Below are 23,122 nucleotides of genomic sequence, written 5' to 3'. Positions count from 1 at the left end.
CTGTGTTTGGCATATTGAATACGTCATGGGTAGCTTGCCAGGCTTTGCCATGGGGGCCAGATACTCTCGGTAACTTGCCGGGCTCTCCGAGGGGGGGCGGAGGAATTGAACTTGGGTTGGCCATGTCGGCCGCGTGCAAGGCAAACGCCCTGCCACTGTGTTATTGCTATCCTTACATGCTTTTTTTTTTTTCTGGTTTTGTTTTTGGCACCACACTGTCATCAGTGCCCAGGGCCTGCGCCCAGCGCTGCAATCAGGAATCACTGCTGGTTTTCTCAGGGGGCCATATTCTCGGGGATAAAGCTCAGGTCAGACTTATACAAGGCAAACTATTTCTCTGGTCCCACTTGCTGTTTCTTGAGGGGATGCCAGGTATCAAATCCAGAGCCTTATTTGGGAACTGTGTGCTCTGTCATTTGGTTACATCACTGGCCCCTCCCTATTCTAAATCACTCTTGTTGTTTTGTGTGATTCTTTTTTTTTCTTTTTGGAGAGGTGAGTCACACCTCATGGTGGTGCTTTGTGGACCACAAGATACAGGGGATTGAAACAAGATGGGCCTTATGCAAGGTCAGCTGCTCTTATCGACACTGGTCAGGCATTTGTTCATTGTGGTAGATGCAGCATTTGTTCTCTGGAAGCTGCAGCCTGGAAGAGCATGTCTGCTAGAAGTTTGTCATATTCTGAGGTTACTGGCGACTCTCTTGCTCTTCTCTCAGGTCAAAACTGGCTGGTCAGCCTGACACTCAGGCCCTGTCCTCTAGTAGCTTTGTTTGTTATTTTACTGAGATTGGGGCCAAGGATAGGGCATTAAGCAGTGGAGCATATGCCTCGCATGAGAGCTGCTTTTCGGATCTGGGTGCTTTGACACTGCCAGGTGTGGCCTGGTGGTTCCTTTCACTAAGGGTTACGCCCTAATATTTCACAGAATAAATTGTTACATCTTACTGTTTTCCTTAATGGTAATTCTATTTAATGCCGTTTCATTACTTCCTGCCTTCCTGTTAGCCCCAAACTGTGTTCTTTTTCTTTTGCATACTTACTGTAGTCTTTCCCCCACACCCTTTTTGGTTTTGGGAATATTCCTGGCAGTGCTGGGGGCTCCTGGCTCTGTACTCAGCCATTTTTTTAAGCTGTCTTCTACCTGCATGTCATTGCTCTGAACTTTTCCTTGTATATCCTCTTCTGGTTTGACAAGTCTCATTTTCCTATCTATGTACTAGTGGTTCTCAGTATCTCTTGACAACCTTTTTATAAGTTAGGGATGTTAAGCATTTTTGAAGTTTTTGTAGTTTGTGCCCTTTTTTAGTGATTTCATTTTTGTTTGTTGGGGTGTGAGAGAGTTTGGGCCATGGTGCTCAGAGGATCAAATGTGGTGCCTGGAATTAAACCAGAGTCAGCTATATGCAAGGGAAGTGCCTTAATCTATCTCTGTACTGTATCTCTGGCCCTGAGCTTAGATACTTAAAGGAAAAAAAAAATTTTTTTTTGGTAATATTTCCTTTCTTTAAAATTAGAATGTATTGGGGCTGGAGCAATAGCACAGTGGATAGGGTGTTTGCCTTGCACTTGGCTGACCTAGGTTCGATTCCCCGCATCCCATATGATCCCGAGCACCACTAGGGGTAATTCCTGAGTGCAGAGCCAGGAGTAACCCGTGTTCATCACCGTTTGTGACCCCAAAAGCAAAATAAATAAATAAAATAAAATTAGAAAGTATTGAGGCTGGAGCAGTAATAAAGCAGTTAGGGTACTTACCTTTTACGTGGCTGACCCAGATTCGATGCCTCATGGTCGCCTAGCCCCCACTAGGAGTGGTCCCCAGACGCAGAGCTAGAAGTAAGCCCTGAACACTGCTGGTTGTGGCTCAAAACCCAAAACAAAACTTAGAAAGTCGATGCCAGGGATGTAGCTTTGAACATGTAAGATGCCCTGGGTTTTATCCATGATGCTTACACATTTACACACCCACAAAGAACGTTCTTTCTGTGGGTGATTGGATACATATTTACCTGTGATTTCTTCTGACTTTATTTTCTTTGTGGTTTTAAGTTTCTATTTATACCAGATTTTGTCTTTGGGTTGCTTGTTATCTATTAATCTCTTCATTCTTTTTTTGTGTCTGTTTTTTTGTTTTGGGGAACCATGCTGAGGTGCTCGGGGACCTTATGGGTTGCTGGGGATCGAATCCAGATTAGCTGCATGCCAGGCATGCCCTACCTGCAGTACTGTCTCTCTGGCCCCTCTTCATTTATTCTTGTATGAGATTCATACTTTTTTTGCTTGCTCAACAGCTTTATTGAAAACAGGGAGTAGGCAGGCTTCCCTTGTCCCCACAGGCCTCAGGCTTGCGAACTCTGGGAGCTCTGCAGGTTAAAGAGGGGCCGAGGTCAGAGGTTGCAGGCTCTGTGTTCTTTTTTTTTTTTTTTTTTTCTTTTTGGGTCACACCCGGCAATGCTCAGGGGTTACTCCTGGCTCATGCACTCAGGAATTACTCCTGGCGGTGCTCGGGGACCATATGGGATGCTGGGAGTCGAACCTGGGTCGGCCATGTTGGCTGCGTGCAAGGCAAACGCCCTACCCTCTGTGCTATCGCTCCAGCCCCAGGCTCTGTGTTCTTGCACCAAAGAATTGTTGGTGAGCTGAGAGGCACCTTGGGAGTCACATTTTCAATTCCCAGGGGCTGGGTCTTGAAGTGGGGGGTGTGCTAGGGAATCGAACCTAGGTCTTTTACACATGCAAGGCAAGTGCTCTGCTGCTGAACTACCTAGTCAAAATTCATAAATTATATTCATTTTAATTATATGGATGTTTTATTTGGTAGGCTAACTGCTCTTTCTTCTTTTCCCACTTCTTAGACTATTTTATTTATTTATTTTTAATAATGTAGGAGTACTGGTTTTTATTCAGCCATTGATTAAGCTGATTGAATTGGGCATGAACTCCACACTTCTTAAGCTATTTAAACAAAAAAAAAATTTTTTTAAAGTTTCCTATTGCTATTGTATTATTTAAAAAGTTTGTTTATTGTTTTTTTGGGCCACGTTCAGCAGTGCTCAGGGCTTACTCTTGGCTCTGTCCTCAGGGATCATTCCTGGCGGGGCATGGGGGACCATATGTGGTGCTAGGGACTGAACCCAGATCCACTGTGGAAGTCAGCACCGTACCCTCTGTACTATCTCTCTGCCCTAAACCAAAACCCTTGCCTGTTTTATATTTCAGATGAATTTTTGGATCAGTTTGGCAGTTATAAGCAAAGGAGCTGCAATCTTTTGGAGTTTAGATAATTTATTATGGTGGAGAGTATCATTTGTTTTAGCTAATGACTTGAAAATCATGGTGGTTTAGTAGAGTGTAACTGTGGTCAAGTCTGGGGTCCACTTAACAGAATGCCTCAGGGACATAGATTGACAAAGGCTCTGCCATCTTCAGAAAATGGCTTTAGTAGGGCCAGAGCTTTGTAAGTAAGAACCTTTGTGTCTGTGTAGTGGATAGAGAAGAGAAAATAGGAAATCTCCAGCCTTGCTTGGTCCAACCCCAAGCACTGCCAGAGTGAGGCCCTGAGCAAGAGCCAGGAGTAGCCCCAGGACTACATCAAGTCAGGGGCTACACCAAGTGTGGCCCCCTACCAAAACCTCACAGAAAGCCTATCAACCTGTTTTCTAATTTCTGAACGAACAACCTACCGCAACTTCAGGCATTGCTCTTAGTTTTTATCTTCATTAGCCACAAGATGAACTGCAGTCCTATTGTTATAATGAGCCATACAGACGCCAGATTCCACATATTACGTCCCTATCCACATTTGCTGTCGCTTCGAATAAAGAAGTGATTCCATGGAGGGAAAAGAGGTTTCAAAGGGCAGAGCATTTGTAAAGCACTGCTTTTTCTTTTCTTTCCTCTAGCCTACTTCGTGTATCTAGTGGAAATTCTTCTCAGGTACAATAGGTTAATTATCTGTATCATTTTGAATTGGAGAGGTAATTTAATGGATAACTAAATAGACCATTTCATGTGAAAATGTAGATATTTTTTATGGAAGTGTTTAAAATGGCACATAAAAAGATAACGCAAGTCCAAATAATTGGTTTTGAAATGTATGACTTAGTACTTACACATCCTAGTCCCTATTTTCATAAATAGGGACTTTATTTATTTTTGCTTTTTGGGTCACACCCGGCCATGCTCAGGGGTTATTCTTGGCTCTTCTCTCAGGAATTACTCCTAGCGGTGCTCAGGGGACCACATGGGATGCTGGGAATCGAACCCGGGTCGGCCGTGTGCAAGGAAAACGCCCTACCTGTTGTACTATTGCTCCAGCCCCAAGGGACTATATTTAAAAAATAAAAATGAAATATTTTTTTCCCAATTTCTTGTTGGTTTACTGTTGGTTGATTTACTTACAATGTTACAATTTTGTTGCTTAGTTGATAACAAATTAGAAAAATATCCATGTATACTCTTTAAAAAGGAAAACTTTCAGGGATTGGGGAGCAAGTTCAGAGGACTGGAGCACATTCCTGGTGTGAAGGAGATCTTGAGATTAATCCCCAACACCCTGTGATTCCCTCCCAGCACCACCCTTTGTGGCCACCTGTCCCCCAGTACTGTTGTGGCCAGGCAGTATGGTCCAAGCATGGGACCCTCCGAGTTCTATAGCTGTGCCCTTATTGCTGGGTATGACGTTGGGGTACCCTGAGAACAGTGAGAGTCTTCCTGCCAAAGTATAAAAACTGCAGTCTCCTTTTATTTTCATTTTCTGAATAAGTACCTTTCTGTAGACAGACAAGTGCAAGTCTTCCGAGAAAAATGTTGTTTGTGTCCCCTAATCTGTTAAATACATACCAGTCTCCTCTCTGAATCAAAGAAATGGGCACAGACAATCCTGTGAGAGGACATCTGTTTATTACTAGAGACTTCTAAATGTATAATTCTTTCTCTCTCTCTTGATAGTAATCCGGTGGATTTGAGTAATCCAGCTATTATAAGCTCTACTCCCAAATTTCAGGAACAGTTTTTGAATGTGAGCGGAATGCCTCAAGAATTGAATCAGTATCCCTGCCTTAAACATCTGCCTCAAATATTTTTTCGTGCCATGCGTGGAATCAGCTGTCTGGTGGATGCATTTTTAGGTGAATTTTATGTTATGTTGGTAGATGTTTGAGGAGCTGCATGTAGATAAATCTAGTGTTTAATCTTAGAATCTATTTTGGAGAGCCGTAAGAAAAGGATGAACAAATTGATTACAAATAACAGACGAAGAATTATTTGCAACATAGGTAATATCTTAGATGGCTTTTGTTGTCTTTTATATCTTAAACATTGCTAAAAAAAGACAATTGCCTGGTAGATAAACAGATGAAGGAAAAGAATAAATGCTTTAAAAAGAGAAAGGTGGTCATTCTCATTTGTAACTTAAAAAAAATGCAGATTAAGATGCATTGATTTTTAAGTACATAATTTTGCAAATGTGATTAATACAATGGGAGTACAGTGCTACCTTCTCTGAATTATTAGCAAAATTATACTTTCTGTAAGCAGTTTCAAACTTTTTACATCTAGGGATATAAAAGGTCAGGATTGTGTAACTATTGAAAGCAACAGTATTTAATATCTTGTTTTCTACAACTTTTACTATGTGTACTTGTTATATATTACATAGTTGATATAATTAGTTTTAGCTTGGTGGCCCCATAACTTCCAAAATTACCAGTGTTTTAAACATAATTAATTTTCACATGATAAACCCAGAATTAAACAACTGCTATTGCAGTTCCATATTGTCACAGGCCCAAGACCCTTTAATTTTGTGACTCTTCATAACTTGTGACTGTCTCATGGGTCCATGAGAGTTAAATGAGTTCCAGCTAGCCTGTTCAGGATTAGGAAGCACGGAGAGTCTGATTGAGCCTTTTGGGGGAAATTTCTTAGATAATTCGGCCAGTTACCATTCTCTTCGGAACATGGCTTTGTCTAGCTGTAGAAGACTTGAAAATATAGTTATTTTTTCTTTATAGCTATGATCAGCTAAAATTTGTGTTTTATAACCCAAAAGAAATGTTGACTAGATACTCGGAGGCAACTAGCAGTCTCTGCTGTAGTCGTATTATGAACAATGCTTGAACGTTTTCTGCTCTCATTTTAACTATGAAAATAATTTCATTTGTATTTTTAAAAAGGCATTTCTAGACCCCGATCAGATAGTGCCCCTCCAACGCCTGTGAATAGACTAAGTATGCCTCAGAGCACTGCAGTCAATACAACCCCCCCACATAACCGGAGGCACCGGGCGGTTACTGTGAATAAGGCCACCATGAAGACAAGCACAGTAAGTTTTCGCCGCTATTATTTGTGCAATATGAAGTTGACTTTTTAATCTGCCATCCATTTTTACTTATGACTATTTGGGGGTGGGATTTGGGGCCATAACTGGTGGTGTTTAGGGAGGGAGGCAGGCTCAGGGGACCATGTATGCTGGGGCTCAGACTCAGGGCACCAGTTTATAAGACATGTACTCTAGTCCTCGGAGTTACCTCCCTGTGGCCATCCTCTTAAAAAACTCTCCTGTTCTCTCAGACTTTCTAAGTGTGACATGTTCTTATTTTCTCCTAATAGGTTAGCACTGCTCATGCCTCCAAAGTTCAGCATCAGACATCTTCCACCTCTCCTCTGTCAAGTCCAAATCAGACTAGTTCAGAACCCCGGCCACTGCCTGCCCCCCGGAGACCAAAGGTTAACAGCATCTTGAATCTCTTTGGATCATGGTTATTTGATGCAGCATTTGTTCACTGTAAACTCCATAATGGGATAAACAGAGACAGCAGCATGACTGGTAAATATTGCTCAAGAAATATGTTATCATTTTTTTCTTTCCTTTTTTCCTTTCTTCCTCTTTCCTACCTGCAAGATTAATATGTATTTTAAAAAGCTCTCTGTCTCTGAACACCAATGTCTTGTGCTTAACCCCTTCCAGCTGACATAACAGAATTTTGGAAGTTTTTCTGCTTGTCCTTTTTTTATGTGTGTTCTATGAGGTTTGACTTTATCTGGTTTATTAAATGCTTCAGATTAGCTATTTTTTTGTTGAATCAAATTCCTTTCAGTAGGTGACCTGGAAGTTCCCTTCATGTCAGCCAGGATAATAATATGATATAGGAGCCAGAGTAATAGCACAGCGGGTAGTTTGCCTTGCACGTGGCCAACCTGGGTTCGTTCTCCGGCATTCCATATGGTCCCCCAAGCACTGCTAGGAGTGATTCCTGAATGCAGAGCCGGGAGTAACCCCTGAGCATCTCTGGGTGTGACCCAAAAAGCAAAAAAATAATAGTAATACTGATAGAAAAATTAAGTATTTGATCAAGAAATTATTCACAAGAAGTGTTTTCTTAGATTTTTATAACCATTCATTCATTAATACATATAAATATACCAGAAAAATTTTTGCTTCATAGAAAATTTTGAATTATTTAAAACCTAGATTATGGGTCTTAGTCTAGAGAACTTTATTTTAAGGGGGACATTAAAAAATAGTATTTATTCTATATCTAACTAAGACTGATACAGAATTATTAATGCAACTAGGGTATTTTAAATAAGATTTTATTATAGAAATGAAGCACTAATGAAATCTGATTTATTTTTGTCATTTTACTGTCTCTTGTGTTTGAAAGTAAAACCATAGGCTGCAGGTTGGAAGACTGAGGTGGTGCAGAATTAGTGAAAACTTAAGACATGTTTTTATAAGAGCTGAATAATAATTATGGCTAACATGTATTGAGTTGCAATTCTATATCCCAGGCACTGTGTTCTATGTATTAATGAGTGTATTGGTTGTTTGGTGAGAAAACACTTTTCCACTGTGGTTGGAAATAGGTGAAGTAAAACGAAGCTTAATTAAAGCTCTTGGGAGAATGCTGATTAAGGAAAAAACTTGCTTAGTGCCTGTAAGGCAGAGAGATGGTACAGTAGGAAAGGCACTTGCCTTGCATGCCACCAACCTGGCTTTGATCCCTGGCATTGAATATGGTCCCCTGAGCCCTGCCGAGAATGATCCCTGAACACAGACCCAGGAGTAAATCCTGAGCACTATGGTTGTGGTCCAAAAAAAAAATTAGTTCTTGGTTATTATATACACACATAAAAGGTGTTCTAAATTTTAAAAAATAATTTAAAAATATAGATATTTTCATGATTATAATTTGAGATTGCATAGTTTTAATTTAGGGATTTCTTTTGTTCAAATTTAGGTTCATAGTTTTACATCTACACATTATATTTTATTTACAAATTTGAAACTAGTGCACTTAAGGATAAGTAAATGTATGCATGATGACTAAATGAAAATTTAAAAAAAGTTTGGATTATATTTATGTTCATGTGCCTTATATTTTGAGTTTTCTCAACCATGCTTATATTTATTAATTTGTATTACTTTTTTTAGAATGAGTTTTTATGTTTTAATTTATTACTATTAAGTTGAAAATTTTATATTATAACTTGAATATCAAGCTGTTGACAGAACTAAAGTCATGAATTCAGACTAGTTCAACCTGCTGTCTTCTTGGTGGGCTTGCTTAAAGGGAATTTACAGATCTTCTCACTCTAAGGTGTGAGCTGCCTTACAGCTTTATTTATCTCATGCCAAAAGATCGTAACCAGAATTCAAGGCTAAGAGAGAGCACAGCAGGTCAAGCACTTGCCTTGCACGAGGCCACCCGGGTTCAGTCTCCAGCACCCCATATGGGCCCCTGAGCACTGCCAGGAGTGATTCCTGAATGCAAACCAGGAGTAACCCCTGAGCACAGCTGGGTGTGGCCCCCAAACATACAAAACAAATAAACAAGTAATCTCAGGATTTAAATCTTGGTGGGCAAGATTCTTTAATACACCAACATTTTCCTTAGTGATGAATGGATGGAAACCCTTTGTGTTCAGAAATGAGAAGGGCTGTAACATTACTGGGGATAGGAAATACCCAAATAGTTAAATGTTTTAGAGTTGGGTAATGCTCTTGCAAGTGGTGGGAGGTTTTGGAATATTAACACCGTTAGTTTTCCGAGTACTGGCTGCCATCAAGGAATTCTGCCATGTAGTTCACCTTTAACTTAAAATGTTTGCTTCTGTGAACTGGTTAACTTTTAGATTTAGTGACAATACACTGTGTTTTGTGAAAGTAACATTGAGCTGGGAAGGGTTAATGAACTGAAATTTTAATGCACGTTATGGGCAGTTGAAAGCCTCAATTCTTTGTAGTAATGTAATATCTTTGTTCATTGTTTTTGCATGATACAGAAACCATAATTTTTAATCTGAATGCACAATTTCTTATGTTTTTTTGAAATAGCTTGTGATATCATAAAGCTTTAGCCTAACTTTTAAAAAGCTATAAAGCTTTCTTGTTGTAAAATTTCACCATCTTTAAAAGTATTTTATTATTATTGCTGTCCTTTGATTTGTTTCCATTTATTTCTATTATCTTGCAGCATCTTTTATCCAAATTCTTCTTTCTTATAAATCTTGTAAGTAGGAACCAGAAGCTTTTCCTTAATTGCAGTCATGTTTTTATTTTTTTCATAATTCCATTAAAAAATTTGATTGTCATTGTCTCTTGTAGTTTTTGCACTTGGGAAGAAAAATACTTTTCTGTGTTTTGAATGGGGAAGATTGTTGGCAAAAGCAAATTAATCTGCCTGAATCAGTCCCATTATTTCTGTACACTAGTCTGGTCATGTCATGAATTTCAGGACTTTGCACTAACTGTGTTTTGGCTCTTTTTTTTTTTTTTTAAAGCTTTAAGCTTTTATACAGATTTAGTGTTTGATTTGTATGCATTCTGCATGTAGTGTTTTTCAAATGTATTATTGCTGGATAGCTTATTCAGGACTAAAAATGGCTCATGGGAAGTTGCATAAAGATTTATGCTTGACTCTGCATCCTATTAAACCTATTATTACAAAATAATTTAAACATTTATGTTGAGTGATAAAAGATTTCAGAGTGATTTTCAGTACACTAGGAAATCTTTTGTTAAAAATAAAAGCAACTCTCGAAGGGCTTCTGTTTCAGTGACAATGAATGACAACGATAATCTTTCTTACCAATCCAATTTTCTCATTTATCAACCTCAAGTTAGCTGCTGTCTGTGGTTGTTAAAATTCATTCTCATTCTGCTTGGTTGAGCATTCTTTGGTGTGTGTTTTGGAGTTGGGTGGGGGGTGGGAAAGGTTTTTCTTCCTCCTTACCTATTTCTCATTGTTACCTTGCCCTTCCCTAAAGTATACAAACTGGTATGGGATGGCCCATTCAGTTATGATGTCCTTTTTGGGTAATGTGTGAATTGCCTCAGCTATTTTTCTTCATGTTTAAGCTCATGCTATAGTGGGAGGAAAAAACAATAGAAAAGCCGAATTTTTTAAATCATATATCTGTGCTTAGATACAGATATATACAAGTGTACTCTGTTGATCAAAAATTCAGTTGGAAATGCTTTTTTGTAGAATCTGTTTAATTTTATCACTGTAAATTTTACATTTTATGTAATCCATTTTCAGAGAGCCCTTTTTAAAAAAATTAAGACATAGTTGCTAAACAAAAGCATTATTGGATTCAAGTAACTCTAATGATACCAACATTTGATCTTTGTGTCCAGGGTCCCATGAGCCTATTTACAAATAGACAAATATAATAAAACCCTCCTTTTCTCTCCCCAGCCATCACAACACAAGCTAGCATGGAGTTTCGACGGAAAGGGTCCCAAATGTCCACAGACACCATGGTTTCCAATCCTATGTTTGATGCAAGTGAATTTCCTGATAACTATGAAGCAGGAAGAGCTGAGGCTTGTGGGACACTTTGTAGGATTTTTTGTAGCAAGAAGACTGGAGAAGAGATTCTGCCAGCTTATTTATCCAGGTCTTAGAACTTTTTTGTTTATTCTGCCACTTTATAGAGTTTTGATAGTGAAACTATTAAAGCATTGCTTGGTAGGCTGAATTGTTAAGTATATGTTGATCTGAAATATACCTGCAAATGCCTTGTAAGTAATTGAAATTTTTTCCATTTTTACTTGCGTCAGCAGATTTGGTAAAGACTTTTATTTTAGAACATTCTTTATGCTTAGTTTTACTTCTATATATGTGGAGGGATTTGGAAGGCTTACACTAATTTTTTTCCTCCCTTCAAATTTGAGCACTGTGTTAGCCACTGTGGGGAGAACTACTAAAATGGTAATATTATCTGTAAGTACTGCCTCCAGGAAACTAAGCAACAATGACCTGTTATTTATAGGAAATATGTAGGAGATAGGCATCAGATGGAGAAGCTGCATCCCTCATACTAGGGACTCAGAAAAAAAATTTCAGAGAATTGGATGAGTATGCTGGGTTTATAAAGGTTGTGAAGTATTTAGGCTGTGTTTGAGCAAGTTGAGTAAGATTATCTTAGCCAGACTTCTTGCTGTAGGCATCTTTGTGAATGACTGTGGTCAGACCAGAAATTTTGATTCATTTTAGATTCTTCTCCCTCTGTGTCTACAGTTGGTCAGCTAGCTTTTACCTTCTGCCACTTAAGTCTTTTTCTGTCAGAAAGAGGACAGAGTCCTTCTAACTCTGGTCTCTCTCTGATTCTTCAGGTTTTATCACTTTTTTCCTAGAGTAACTTACTCTGTGCTTTCCTCTTCTCAACTAGTCATTCATTCAGCTGCTGCAATGGTGTTAGTTTCAGCGAGAGCACTGAGGGGGTCTGTGTACCTGAGAGAGGATGACATTAATGAAATGGGGGGGGGGGGGGACCATGTCCTTATAGGCACAAAGCAGAATGGTCCATGCAGGATCTCTCTCTCTCTCTCTTTTTTTTTTCCCGCTTTTTGGGTCACACCCAGCAATGCTCAGGGGTTACTCCTGGCTTTGCACTCAGGAATTACTCCTGGAAGTGCTTGGGGACCATATGGGATGCCGGGGATCAAACCAGGGTCGGCCACGTGCAAGGCAAACGCCCTACCCACTGTGCTATCGCTCCGGCCCCCATGCAGGATATCTTAATCACAGGCTTTTGACTGTAAGTAACAGGGGAAACCCTCGCAATCTGATTTAAGCACAAGAGAAATAAGTGATGAGAAACTAGTGCTCTTTAATTACCTCCTAAGGTCAGGACCTGGGCAGCGGACCCATAAGAAAGGGGAGAATCCAGGGGAAGTGTTTAAGAACAACCTCCCTCTTTTCCACTTTCCTCTTCATAGTTTCCCAGAACTCTTTCATTCTTCTTTATAGCTTATTTTCTTACTTTGCAGTATGCTTTTTTTTCTTTTCCTTTTTGGGTCACACCCAGCAGTACTCAGGGGTTACTCCTGGCTTTGTACTCAGGAATTACTCCAGGCAGTGCTCAGGGGACCATATGGGATGCCGGGGATCGAACCCAGGTCGGCTGCATGTGATGCAAATGCCCTACCCGCTGTGCTGTTGCTCCGCCTTCTGCAGTATGCTTTTAAGTTTCCAGTTTCTGTGGACTTATTCTAAGTCACTAGCAGGGCCAGTAGCATCTCTGAGTTTTAATTTCAGATTCCCAGCAAAGCCAGGCAGATCACCTCTGTGCTATTCCATTGTGCCTATCACCATGGGCCACTTGGAATGCTGGAGCACTCCTGTTCTGGAGGGAAAGCACATTTCTCACGAAGGAAATGATGGGTTGGGTAGATCCCTCAAAGGCATCAGTAATAGTAAAGGAAAACTGTGTGTACATGAGCTCCCTGCCTGTCTGGAAGACTGCATGGGGAGTCGGATGACTACCTCAGCGAACAGATTTGTGAGAGGTGGTAATGATCAAACAATGACTTTGGTTTTGAACCTTTTGAACTTGTGAGTGTTAGATATTATTAACTATTTAAGTGCCTACTTTATGTCAGACTGCACATGGAGTATAGGAGTAAGCAGTGGATACATCCTACCCTAAGTATCATCTTTTGACTAAGTGGATCTGGAGCTCAATTGAGTAATATGGGCTAGAGACTAGTTTGATTATATTTGGTGGCTTACACAATGTTTAAACTAGAACTAGAGAAAGAGATAGCTTCAAACTCTAAGGTTCACTGATATTTGCCTATCTATAGACCGAGGATTAGGTGTGGCATAAGAGGGTTTGTTAAAGGAAATAGCTGTAGAGTTGTCAGAGAAGAATAGGGAGAGAAGGGAGAATTTGGAGGACTGAAAGATTTTAAAAAGCAGAATGGGGCTGGAGCAATATAGTACAGCAGGTAGGGCATTTGCCCTGAACATGACCAATCCAGGTTTGATCCCTGGCATCCCATATAGTCCCCTGAGTACTGCCAGGAGTAATTTCTAAGTGGAGAACCAGGAGAATTGCCAGGTGTGACCCAAAAAGCTCTCCCCCCCCCCCCCCCCCGCCAAAAAAAAGGCAGTGTAAGTTAATACTTTGACATGTCTTCTAGATTGAGCAGTTTAGAGGCTATTAGTTACTTACTTCTGGGGAGAGAAGGTAGGTTGAAATGGGTGAACAATGCCTGGGGAAGTGAGGAAGTTATTTCTGAAAAGCTTTTTAGTGAACAGTGCTTTAGTTCAAGTGTACCAATAAAGTTACATAGAATGCTTAGTTGTTGAGTGTTAAGGCGCAGGGTTAATATACTCACGTATAATTCTAAAAGGGGTCTTTTTCAGAGTGACATTCATGTCATAATAGATGAGGGACTGACTGAGGTTTTATTGTCCCTCCAAAAAATAACGGGGAAGGGGAGAAAAGGCACAAAAAGATCTTCCCCCACCAGGAATTATGAAATCCTACAAAATTTTACTGACATTTAATGTTTTTTATTCTGCAATGTTCTAACTTCAGTAATACCTTTTAAGGGTTAGTAGTGAAAAGTGGAAGTAGACTTTCAGATGACTAGAAGATATTATTAATTATGAAAAGAGTTGATCAGCTTGTTTAAAATGTTTTTTTTGCTTTCCTAGATTTTACATGCTTTTAATTCAAGGTTTGCAGATAAATGATTATGTATGCCATCCTGTCTTGGCCAGCGTTATTCTAAACTCCCCTCCTTTGTTCTGCTGTGACTTGAAAGGGATTGATGTTGTGGTTCCTTACTTTATTTCAGCTCTTGAAACCATTTTGCCTGACAGGTAAGCAATCATTTCTGTATTAGCGTCTCAATTGTCTGGTTTAGCCTGGCTTATTTTGGTGCTTCCTTCCAAATTTTCCTCTTTATTCTGTTCGGTTGTATTGGGGACCACGAGGGCTCAGGCCACATTAAATGATTATAGAACATAGAGATCTACTTATCCTTACACTCCTTCTGTTATGATTTGTTCATGAGGTTGTTAAATCCTTTTTTACCTGATCTAGAGGACTACGAGCAACGTTAGCTATGTCCTATTTCTGCAGACTATTTTTGTAATTATATTTGGAATCCTTCAATCAGATTCCAGTTTTAATTCCTAACAGATCATCATCCAGATAATTCATATACATGCCTGTGACATACATACTCAAATTGAAAATAGGAGCCCAGTGGAAAGTTACTGCTAATAGTATTCCTTATGAAACTAACCCTGTGCTTGAGTTATGAAACATTGGCTTGATATATGTTTGGCAATAACCGAAAAGTTACCTTACTTTAAAAATACTAATAGCTTTTTTTTTTTGGCAGAGAACTCTCAAAATTCAAAAGCTATGTAAATCCAACAGAACTGAGAAGATCTTCCATTAATATCCTGCTTTCTTTGTTGCCCCTCCCTCATCACTTTGGCACAGTCAAATCTGAGGTAATTTTGATGAAGATTTCATTTACTGTTCTGCTTTGTGTGCTACTTCAAATCGAATTGTATTTAAAGAATTAGAACAGGAAGTTTTAAAAAAAAAAATTCAAATTATTCCAAAGTTGATTAGTTGCGATGTTTCTTCTGTCAGCCTGCCAGCCTACTTTCTATCCTTCCAGGTGGTGACAAGCTAGTAACATCCAACAACATATGTTATGTGAGTTCGTGACAGACTTCGCTCAGTGGCTATTAATAGATTTAAAGCCTTTTTGTTAGATGGTTTTTCTCTTTGTGCAAGTTTAGCAGTTTCTAGCTAAGCGTGATGAGACGACATCCATTTATGTTAAATATTATTTGTTTTTTCTTTCCTAGGTGGTCCTGGAAGGAAAGTTTAGTAATGATGACAGTTCTTCCTATGATAAACCAATAACTTTTTTGTCTTTGAAGTTGAGACTTGTGAATATACTAATAGGTGCCTTGCAAACAGAAACAGACCCCAACAACACTCAGATGATACTAGGTTTGTGTTCACATGTTGTGGGTTTGTTGTTGTTTCCGTGCTGGGGGCCATGCTTGTTTGAGGTGGGAGGGGACCACGTGCTGCTGGTGATTGCACCTGGGGCTCCAGCATGCAGAGCTTGCACTTCAGTGAGTCATCTCTTCTGCCCCCACATAACTTTTTAAGTAAAATTCCATAGATTAACGACCCTGATGTACTCAGGGTAGGGATCAGTGCTGGCTGCTAAACGTATTTTGTTCTGAGTCAGAATCAGAACATGTTTACTTTTATATGTGGATACAGTCGGGAAGTACAACCCTGCAGTTGTGCTAGTAGATTGTTTTGCTTAGTTTTATGTGTAGCTGTTGTCTCTGCACTGTGGATAAGTGCATTCCCTCAGTGTGATGAGAGTGTGGTAGGCTCTGCTAGTTTCCGCCCTAGTATTTCTAAGGCTGTGAGTTCCTTCATAATTACTTGCAGTATGTCGTCATAATGTGCATCCGTGGACAGATCCCGAGCCATGGGACTTTACTCCATGCTTTAAAAGCAGTCTGGTCAGAAAGATACAGTTGGAGTTTCTATTTGATTCCATTCATTTATTTGATTTTTGTGTTGCTGATGGCTGAGCCCGTTCTTACAGCTGCAGGGCCATGCACTTTTGCTTCCTAGCCACATTCCTGGCCTCCAGTTTCAGCTTTTATTTTCTAACCTTTGTTTTACTTTCAAATGGTCAGAACCAGATTTTAAAATTGTTTTAGAATATCTTCAATAATTTTTATTGTCCTTGAAACTGAGATGCTTACATCTGGCTTTTCATGTCAGTTAAAGGAGACCTGATAAGAAACACTGGGATGCAGCTCAGTTGGTAGAACATTTGCTTTACATGTAAGTGTGGTGCCCTGGATTTGATTCCCAGTGCCACACAAACAAAGCTAATAATGGACAGACCTTTCTATATGTCAGTTTGACCTTCAGAATTACGTTAGGGAAATGTATTTTTGAAACTCTGAAGCAAATTAGAATTAGCATGTTTATTTCTTTATTTTGAGCCCCACTCTTGCAGTATTCAGGAGCTATTCTAATGTCTTCAGAGTGGCCTCTGGTGGTACCTACTCTGGATACCATGTGTAGTACCGGAGACTCAAACCAGGGTTGGCAGGATACAAAGGTCAGTGCCTTAACTTCTTCACTATCTCTCTGGCCCTAAACTTAGCATTTTTAAGCAGTATCTTTTCTGACTAATCATCCGATTTATTAGCAATTTAGATAAATTTTGGGAGCCTGGGGGCCAGAGAGAGAGTGTAGGAGGTAAGGCACTTGCCTTGCCATTTGACTATCCTTGGTTCAGTCCCTGAGCCCTGCCAGAAGTGATTCCTTAGCACTCCTGGATGTGCCCCCCCCCCCAACAAAACAAAACTTAGTAAAATTTCAGGAATACTTGGCTAAAACCACTTCATTTGAAATTCTTCAACCTTTTGGTATTTTTGCCATGCATTTTGTATAAATACATCTTTTTGCTGTTTCAGGGGCAATGTTAAATATTGTTCAAGATTCAGCACTTTTAGAAGCCATTGGTTGCCAAATGGAGATGGTAAGAAGCATAATACACCTAAACTGACAGAGAATATCAGCTTCTGATTTTATGTAATTTATATTCCAAAATATCTGTCATTACGATTGTTAAAAGATCTTATTTGTAAAATCAGCTTATTGTTTAGAAGGTTCAGTTTTTATTGATGATTTTTAAAAGTATTTTTGGAGGACCACTCCCATTAATGGGGGGGGGGGGGCGCGCATGTGGAGGAGAGTTCAAACCCAGGACCTTGCATATGCAAAAACATGTCCTTAACCGTTTGAGCCACATCACTGGCCCAGGATCCTATTTTCAAATACCATGTATTTTGTGGTTTCTTAGCTTGAGTACCTCATCAGTTATCAGGTCCCTGAGAAATTTTGTGATGGTGCATTTCCACTTTAAAGGAGTCTATGTAGACTCTGGCTTTGCCATGCTGGAGACAGACTATCCCTAGTACTTTCCGTCCCTAGTAGATCTCATGCTGGCTCTTAGCAAGCATCTAGTTTATTTATTTGTTCTCTGCTCATCAGTGTTTTCCAAAGTTGGCTAAATCGCCCCCCGGGGAGCCCTGGATCACTGATGGGTGTGGATGGGGGGCTAATAGTAGGCACAGTTGCAATTTTGTGTGTTTTCTATTTGTTCACTTAAAGAAGGTAGATTCTTGAAGGGGGTGAACCCCTTCTCCCTCCAAATGGGAACAGTGAACCAAATAAGAACCTTTGTTCTAATTGAAAGTTTGAAATACCACTGTTCTCCCAAACACTAGTGCTTTGGGGCGGGGGGTGGTGGGGGACACAGCTTCTCAGAGACAGCTGGTCCTCTGTCTTTTTTTTTCCCCCCTGATTTTTGGGCCACACCTGGTGATGCTCAGGGGTTACTCCTGATTCTGCAGAGGAATTACTCTGGTGGTGCTCAGGAGACCATATGGGATTCTGGAGATCAAACCCTGGTCTGCTGCATGGAAGGCACACCCTACCTGCTGGACTTATCTCTCCAGCCCCTGTTTTTATCTTGAAGATTTGATTTTTGTTCATGGAGTAGAAGTAGGGGGAGGCAGAGCGGATAAGTAAGGGATTCATAGATTATACTGGGGTGGACTGGGTGACCAAATTATGGTTAGTAAAATTATATCAGTTAATAATATTCTGGATATAATGAGAATATATAATAGCACTGTAGCACTGTCCTCCCATTGATCATCGATTTGCTCAAGCGGGCCCAGTAATGTGTCCATTGTGAGATTTGTTGTTACTGTATTTGGCATATCGAATACGTCATGGGTAGCTTGCCAGGCTCTGCCGTGAGGGCGAGATATTCTCGGTTGCTTGCCGGGCTCTCCGAGAGGGGTGGAGGAATCGAACCTGGGTTGGCTGGGTTGGCTGCATGCAAGGCAAACACATACCCGCTGTGCTATCACTCCAGCCCATAATGAGAATATATATCTTTGTTAGCTCTATACATGTAGAAGTTAATCTTTATATTAAAGTAATCTGTGTTATGCTGTAACTTGAACTATGTTTGAAAATAATTGATATTAGTATGCAATTTTTTAAAAAAGATGCTACTCATGGGGCTGGAGCAATAGCACAATGGATAGTGCGTCTGTCGTGCATGCAACTGACCCAGGTTTGAACCTCGGCATCCTATACGGTCCCCCAAGCACTGCCAAGAATAATTCCTGAGGGGCTGGAGCGATAGCACAGTGGGTAGGGCGTTTGCCTTGCACGCAGCCAACATGGCCGACACAGGTTCGATTCCCAGCACCCCATATGGTCCCCTGAGTACCTCCAGGAGCAATTCCTGTGAGTGCATGAGCCAGGAATAACCCCTGAGTATCGCCGGGTGTGACCCAAAAAGAAAAAAAAAAAAGAATTCCTGAGCACAGAGCCAGGAGTAACTCCTGAGCATCGCCAGGTGTGACCCAAAAAAGGAAAGAAAAAAAAACCTACTCTACTGTTCTGAAGTTTCCTTTGGAGGTTTTAGTGTATTTAGGAACCCAGAGTCATTAGCTAGTGAACTTTAGCGAAGCTGGAAAAAGCTGTGGGCTGCCCTTTGTAGATAGGAGCCAAGAAGATTGGACACATGTAGTCAGTAGACTCTGAATACCTTCCAGTAGATGGTGTCTATTAAAACAACACAGCCGTGTTAATCCCATGTCAGTTTTTATCTGTATCACTTGGAGCTCGGTAGTTGGCATGTTCCACTAGCCTGGTTTCAGTGATTGGCCTTTTTCTGTTTGTAAATTATAGATGTAGGTCTCAAATGATTGATTGATTTTCATCTGACTAGGGTGGGGGTGAAAATAACCCGAAGAGTCATAGTCGCACCAATAGTGGAATTAGTTCAACAAGTGGTGGAAGCACAGAGCCCACTACTCCTGACAGTGAAAGACCTGCACAGGCTCTCCTAAGGGATTATGGTAAGCTGTGTTTTTGTTTATTTTCAGGTTGAAACTTTGCAGAATGATCTTTTTGGTGGGAGAATAGGGTCACACTGACAATGCTCAGGGATTACTCCTAGTGACCTCGGGGGACCATGTGGGATGCTGGGGATCGAACCCAGGTCAGCTACATGTAAGGCAAGAGCCCCACCTGCTATTATCAGTCTAGCCCCTAGATGATTTTTTAATGCACAGATGTGTGAGCACAAAACATTTTAACAAAATACAGTGCTCATAATTTTTAATATATTATATAGTAAAGAGGATATTAGCCTAAAAAATAAAGATTCACTTCTATAGCTTTTAGTACTTAGATTTTAGGTAGTTTATTAGAGTTTATGAATAATATATGGGTGGATTTTGTACCCGTTATTGTTGTGTGATGAGGAGGGCACAGTGCATTAGATGGGAATCTAGAGCTCGGTTGATTTTTATGTTATAACCTATATATCTCAGGTCAGAGAAAATAGCTCAACAGGCTGAAACAAGCTCAGGTCCAATCCCCAGTACTGCATGGTCTCCTGAACACAGAGTGGGAGTAGCCCTTGAGCAACACAGTATGTGGCCTCCAAACCAAAATAAAGTAAAATTAAAAAAAAAAAAAAAGACCCATACCTATGTAACGTTAGATTATTCACTCACCAGCTTTGAGCATGAGTAAGGAAACTTTGATTTTCTTCTTTGCAAACAAAACACTGCATCAGAGTACCCTATGGACATCCTAAAGAATGTCTTACCTTATGGGTTCTGTGCATTTATGGATGTGTTAATGTTTTTAAATACTAAGTCTGTGAGTGTTGAATCTGTGAATGTTAACCCAACTAAATTGCAATGAAATCTAGGTTCTTGATGTAAGTTTAATTTTTCAGTTATCTGGAAAATTCATGAGCCTAGAATTCCAGGCGTGTTTCATGGTTTAAGTTTCCTATAATAACGTGGAGCATGTCAGGTACCCAGGATCATTAGGTGGATACTCAACACTTTTCAGTATTGCATTAATAAATGAGTTATTTAAATTGTTTATCTTGCTCATTGAATTTGTGGGTTAAAATATATTATAGGTTGAAATTATGTTTATATATACTTTTTAATTTATGAATTTATTTATATACTTAACATTTTTAAATTAAAATTTTGCATAATTGCATGTGTTCTAATGTAAGTGTTTGAAGTGATTATTGTTTGTTGGCACTTTGCACTGGTGTTAGTGAGTTCTGCTTGTAATGTCGTAAAGTATTTTTTTATTAAATCCAGAGTTGTGTTAGTGTCGCTTGAATGTCTCTCTTTAATGATCATTCCTTTTTCTGTTGTCACTGCCCTCTTTCTGATAGGATCGACAGGTATAATGTCCCTAAAGCTTCCTATATAAATTAAATATATTTTATTCTAGTTTATTAACTGAATAATAATTACTTTTAAATGTAGAATTGCAGACCAAATAAAAACAGTGACTTGGTTATTTTTATTTATTTCCAAAATATAAACTGGAAAAGTAAATGTTTAAATGCATTTGAAAAGGCATTGCATGTGATGATTTAAATACTGAAAATAATCTCAACAAATGCTACAGGTTAATTCCTAGCATCTGAAGAGATTCTAAAAGTGGAATTCGTTCATTTATAAAACTCTAAGGAAATAATTGATAGCCTTTTCAATTAAAAAAAAGTAACTGAATTCATTCCAAAATTTTAATTTTGCCATTGTTTTAATAATGACACGGAAACTGCCAAATCCCAGTGGATGTCTGTCTGAAAATACGTGGGCTGGGATCTAGAAATACTTGAGTGCAGTGTATGCCCTGCGCACTGCTCAGTGGGACTCGGTGCTCAGGCCAGTGGGGCGGGGAACATAGCACTGTGTGGGTGCCCATCGTGCTCACTGTGGCTCTGTGGTCTGTGCCTGGTGGAATGCTGTGCTTCTTGTTACTAATGCTTAGTTGTTTTCCCTCCCTGTGGGGTGTGGCATTGGGGTTATATCCTAGCTCTTAATACAGATTCAGCTGCTGGACTCCTGATTCGCAGCATTCATCTCGTCACCCAGAGACTCAACTCCCAGTGGCGGCAAGACATGAGCATATCGCTGGCGGCTCTAGAACTGCTCTCTGGCCTGGCAAAGGTGAGACGGACAGGCGTTTCTGTTTCGGCCTGCAAGGCTTGAACCCCTGGTTTTCCTCTCTCCCTACACTTGGGTGTTTGTTCTGTTCAAACACTGTTAATATCCCAAGTATGCAGAAATGAGCATCTAATGAGGCCTTACAAAATGAACCTTACATTCTTCAATGAATTGAAAGAGTATGGACAATAGTTTGCCTGTTAAATTACATTAAGAAATAGTCTGGCAGTTGCTATTGATATACCTACTCGTGGCCTATTCTATATGCCAAAAACAGTAATAACAAGTCTCACAATGGAGACGTTACTGATCTCCATTACGCCACAACGAGCCGACAGTGCTACAGTGCACATAGTAGAATGCACATCGATCTGCATTTGTTTTAAAATGCCTTTAAAATTTCAACATATTATGGTATCTAATTTTAATAAGTATAGATTTGGTTGAGGTTTAAAAAAATAACGCTCTTTTTAGAAAGAGTAATTATGGTAAAATATGCAATTTGGACTATCTATGACTCATTCCCCATGAATAGTAAAAAAAAAAAAGTGAGCTTACAAATTTCCTCATGGCTGTTATTTTAATTCTCTAGACCTCGGTGACAATTTGTCCTTCCTTTTTCAACTGAGGTGAACTTCATATAATATAAAATTTTCTATTTTAACGAAAATCAGAGCTATTAGTACTTTGACAATGTTGCACGATATGACTTCTGATTTCTAAAAGAAGCCTGATGTGCATTAAGTAGTTGCTTCCTGGCCCCCTGCTCCCCAACAACAGTCACCAATCTGCATTGCCGTCCTGGATTTCTATTTGGAACGTTTCCTATAAATTGGAACATGAAACCTGTACCTTTAAATCTGATTTCTTTGACGTAATGTTTTTAAAGTTCATTTCTATTACAGATGGTGTCAGAATTTTATCCCTTTTTGTGGCTAGATAAATCGCGTTGCGTAGTTTGTCTATACATCGATCAGTTGATTTATATTTGTATGGTCCTTTTATGAACAGTGCTGGTTTGAATGTCTGTTCAGTTCATCCAGTGTCTGGATACCAGTTTTCAATTCTTTGAGTAGTTACCTGAGAGTAGAAATGCTGGATCATGTGATAATTCTGTTTAACTTCTTGGTAGGCAGTCAAACTTTTTCTAACAGAATCACTTTGCGTTCCCACCAGTGATGTGCAAGGGTTCCAGTTTCTCTGTATCCTCATTAGCATCTAAGTATTTTTTCAACTATAAAATGGACAGGATTATCTTGTGTATTAATTCAAGGTGTTAAAAGGATGAAATAAAATACGTCAAACTAAAAGCATAAATTAAAAGCTGATTGCATACATAAGGTGATATTCGTATCTGAAATTAAATAAGGCTCAAGCCCTTGTTTTGCAGATGTGGCACAGACAGATCAGGAGAGACTGTGACTTACTTAGCTAAGTCATGAGAAACCAAATAGACGGGAAAACCTAAAATGCTTTCACCACCGCCTAGCACTTACTTCAGATATCCCCAGGGGTTGATGTAATGGCCATAGTTTGAGAGGAGCAATTACTGGTCGGAAAGGGAGCAATGCTGGTCCCTTCCTGCTCATGAGAGCAAGGTACACCTTCAGTAGTGAGCAGTGACTAGCCCCGATGAGGAGCTGCTGTAGATCTAACAAACACAGAAGGGCTGCCAGCACCTGATTTCCAGGTTTGCTCAATGGTTAGGGCACGTGCCTAGCACGCCCCAA

At 39.7% G+C, this 23,122-nt stretch overlaps 1 protein-coding gene across 9 annotated transcripts in view; it reads left to right on the top strand.

Annotated features, from left to right (window-relative positions):
* Positions 1-23,122, top strand: part of RALGAPB (Ral GTPase activating protein non-catalytic subunit beta) — a 98,803-nt gene that overhangs the window by 36,004 nt on the left and 39,677 nt on the right. For 3 of the 9 annotated variants that reach the window (XM_056121891.1, XM_056121889.1, XM_056121890.1), the window contains exons 7-17: positions 4,954-5,132; positions 6,180-6,328; positions 6,616-6,832; positions 9,483-9,518; positions 10,710-10,911; positions 13,962-14,129; positions 14,657-14,771; positions 15,138-15,285; positions 16,791-16,855; positions 19,130-19,268; positions 21,262-21,395. In XM_056121891.1, coding sequence (XP_055977866.1) covers positions 4,954-5,132; positions 6,180-6,328; positions 6,616-6,832; positions 9,483-9,518; positions 10,710-10,911; positions 13,962-14,129; positions 14,657-14,771; positions 15,138-15,285; positions 16,791-16,855; positions 19,130-19,268; positions 21,262-21,395 — 1,552 coding nt within the window. The remainder of the gene's footprint in view (positions 1-4,953; positions 5,133-6,179; positions 6,329-6,615; positions 6,833-9,482; positions 9,519-10,709; positions 10,912-13,961; positions 14,130-14,656; positions 14,772-15,137; positions 15,286-16,790; positions 16,856-19,129; positions 19,269-21,261; positions 21,396-23,122) is intronic. The other 6 variants (XM_056121896.1, XM_056121895.1, XM_056121893.1 and 3 more) reach the window with 5 other exon arrangements.

The sequence above is a fragment of the Sorex fumeus genome, unplaced genomic scaffold (genome assembly GCF_029834395.1).
Source record: "Sorex fumeus unplaced genomic scaffold, SorFum_2.1 ptg000044l, whole genome shotgun sequence".
Lineage (NCBI taxonomy): Eukaryota > Metazoa > Chordata > Mammalia > Eulipotyphla > Soricidae > Sorex > Sorex fumeus.
Note: the sequence above shows the minus strand (reverse complement) of the source record. Positions and strands in the feature narration are given on the sequence as shown.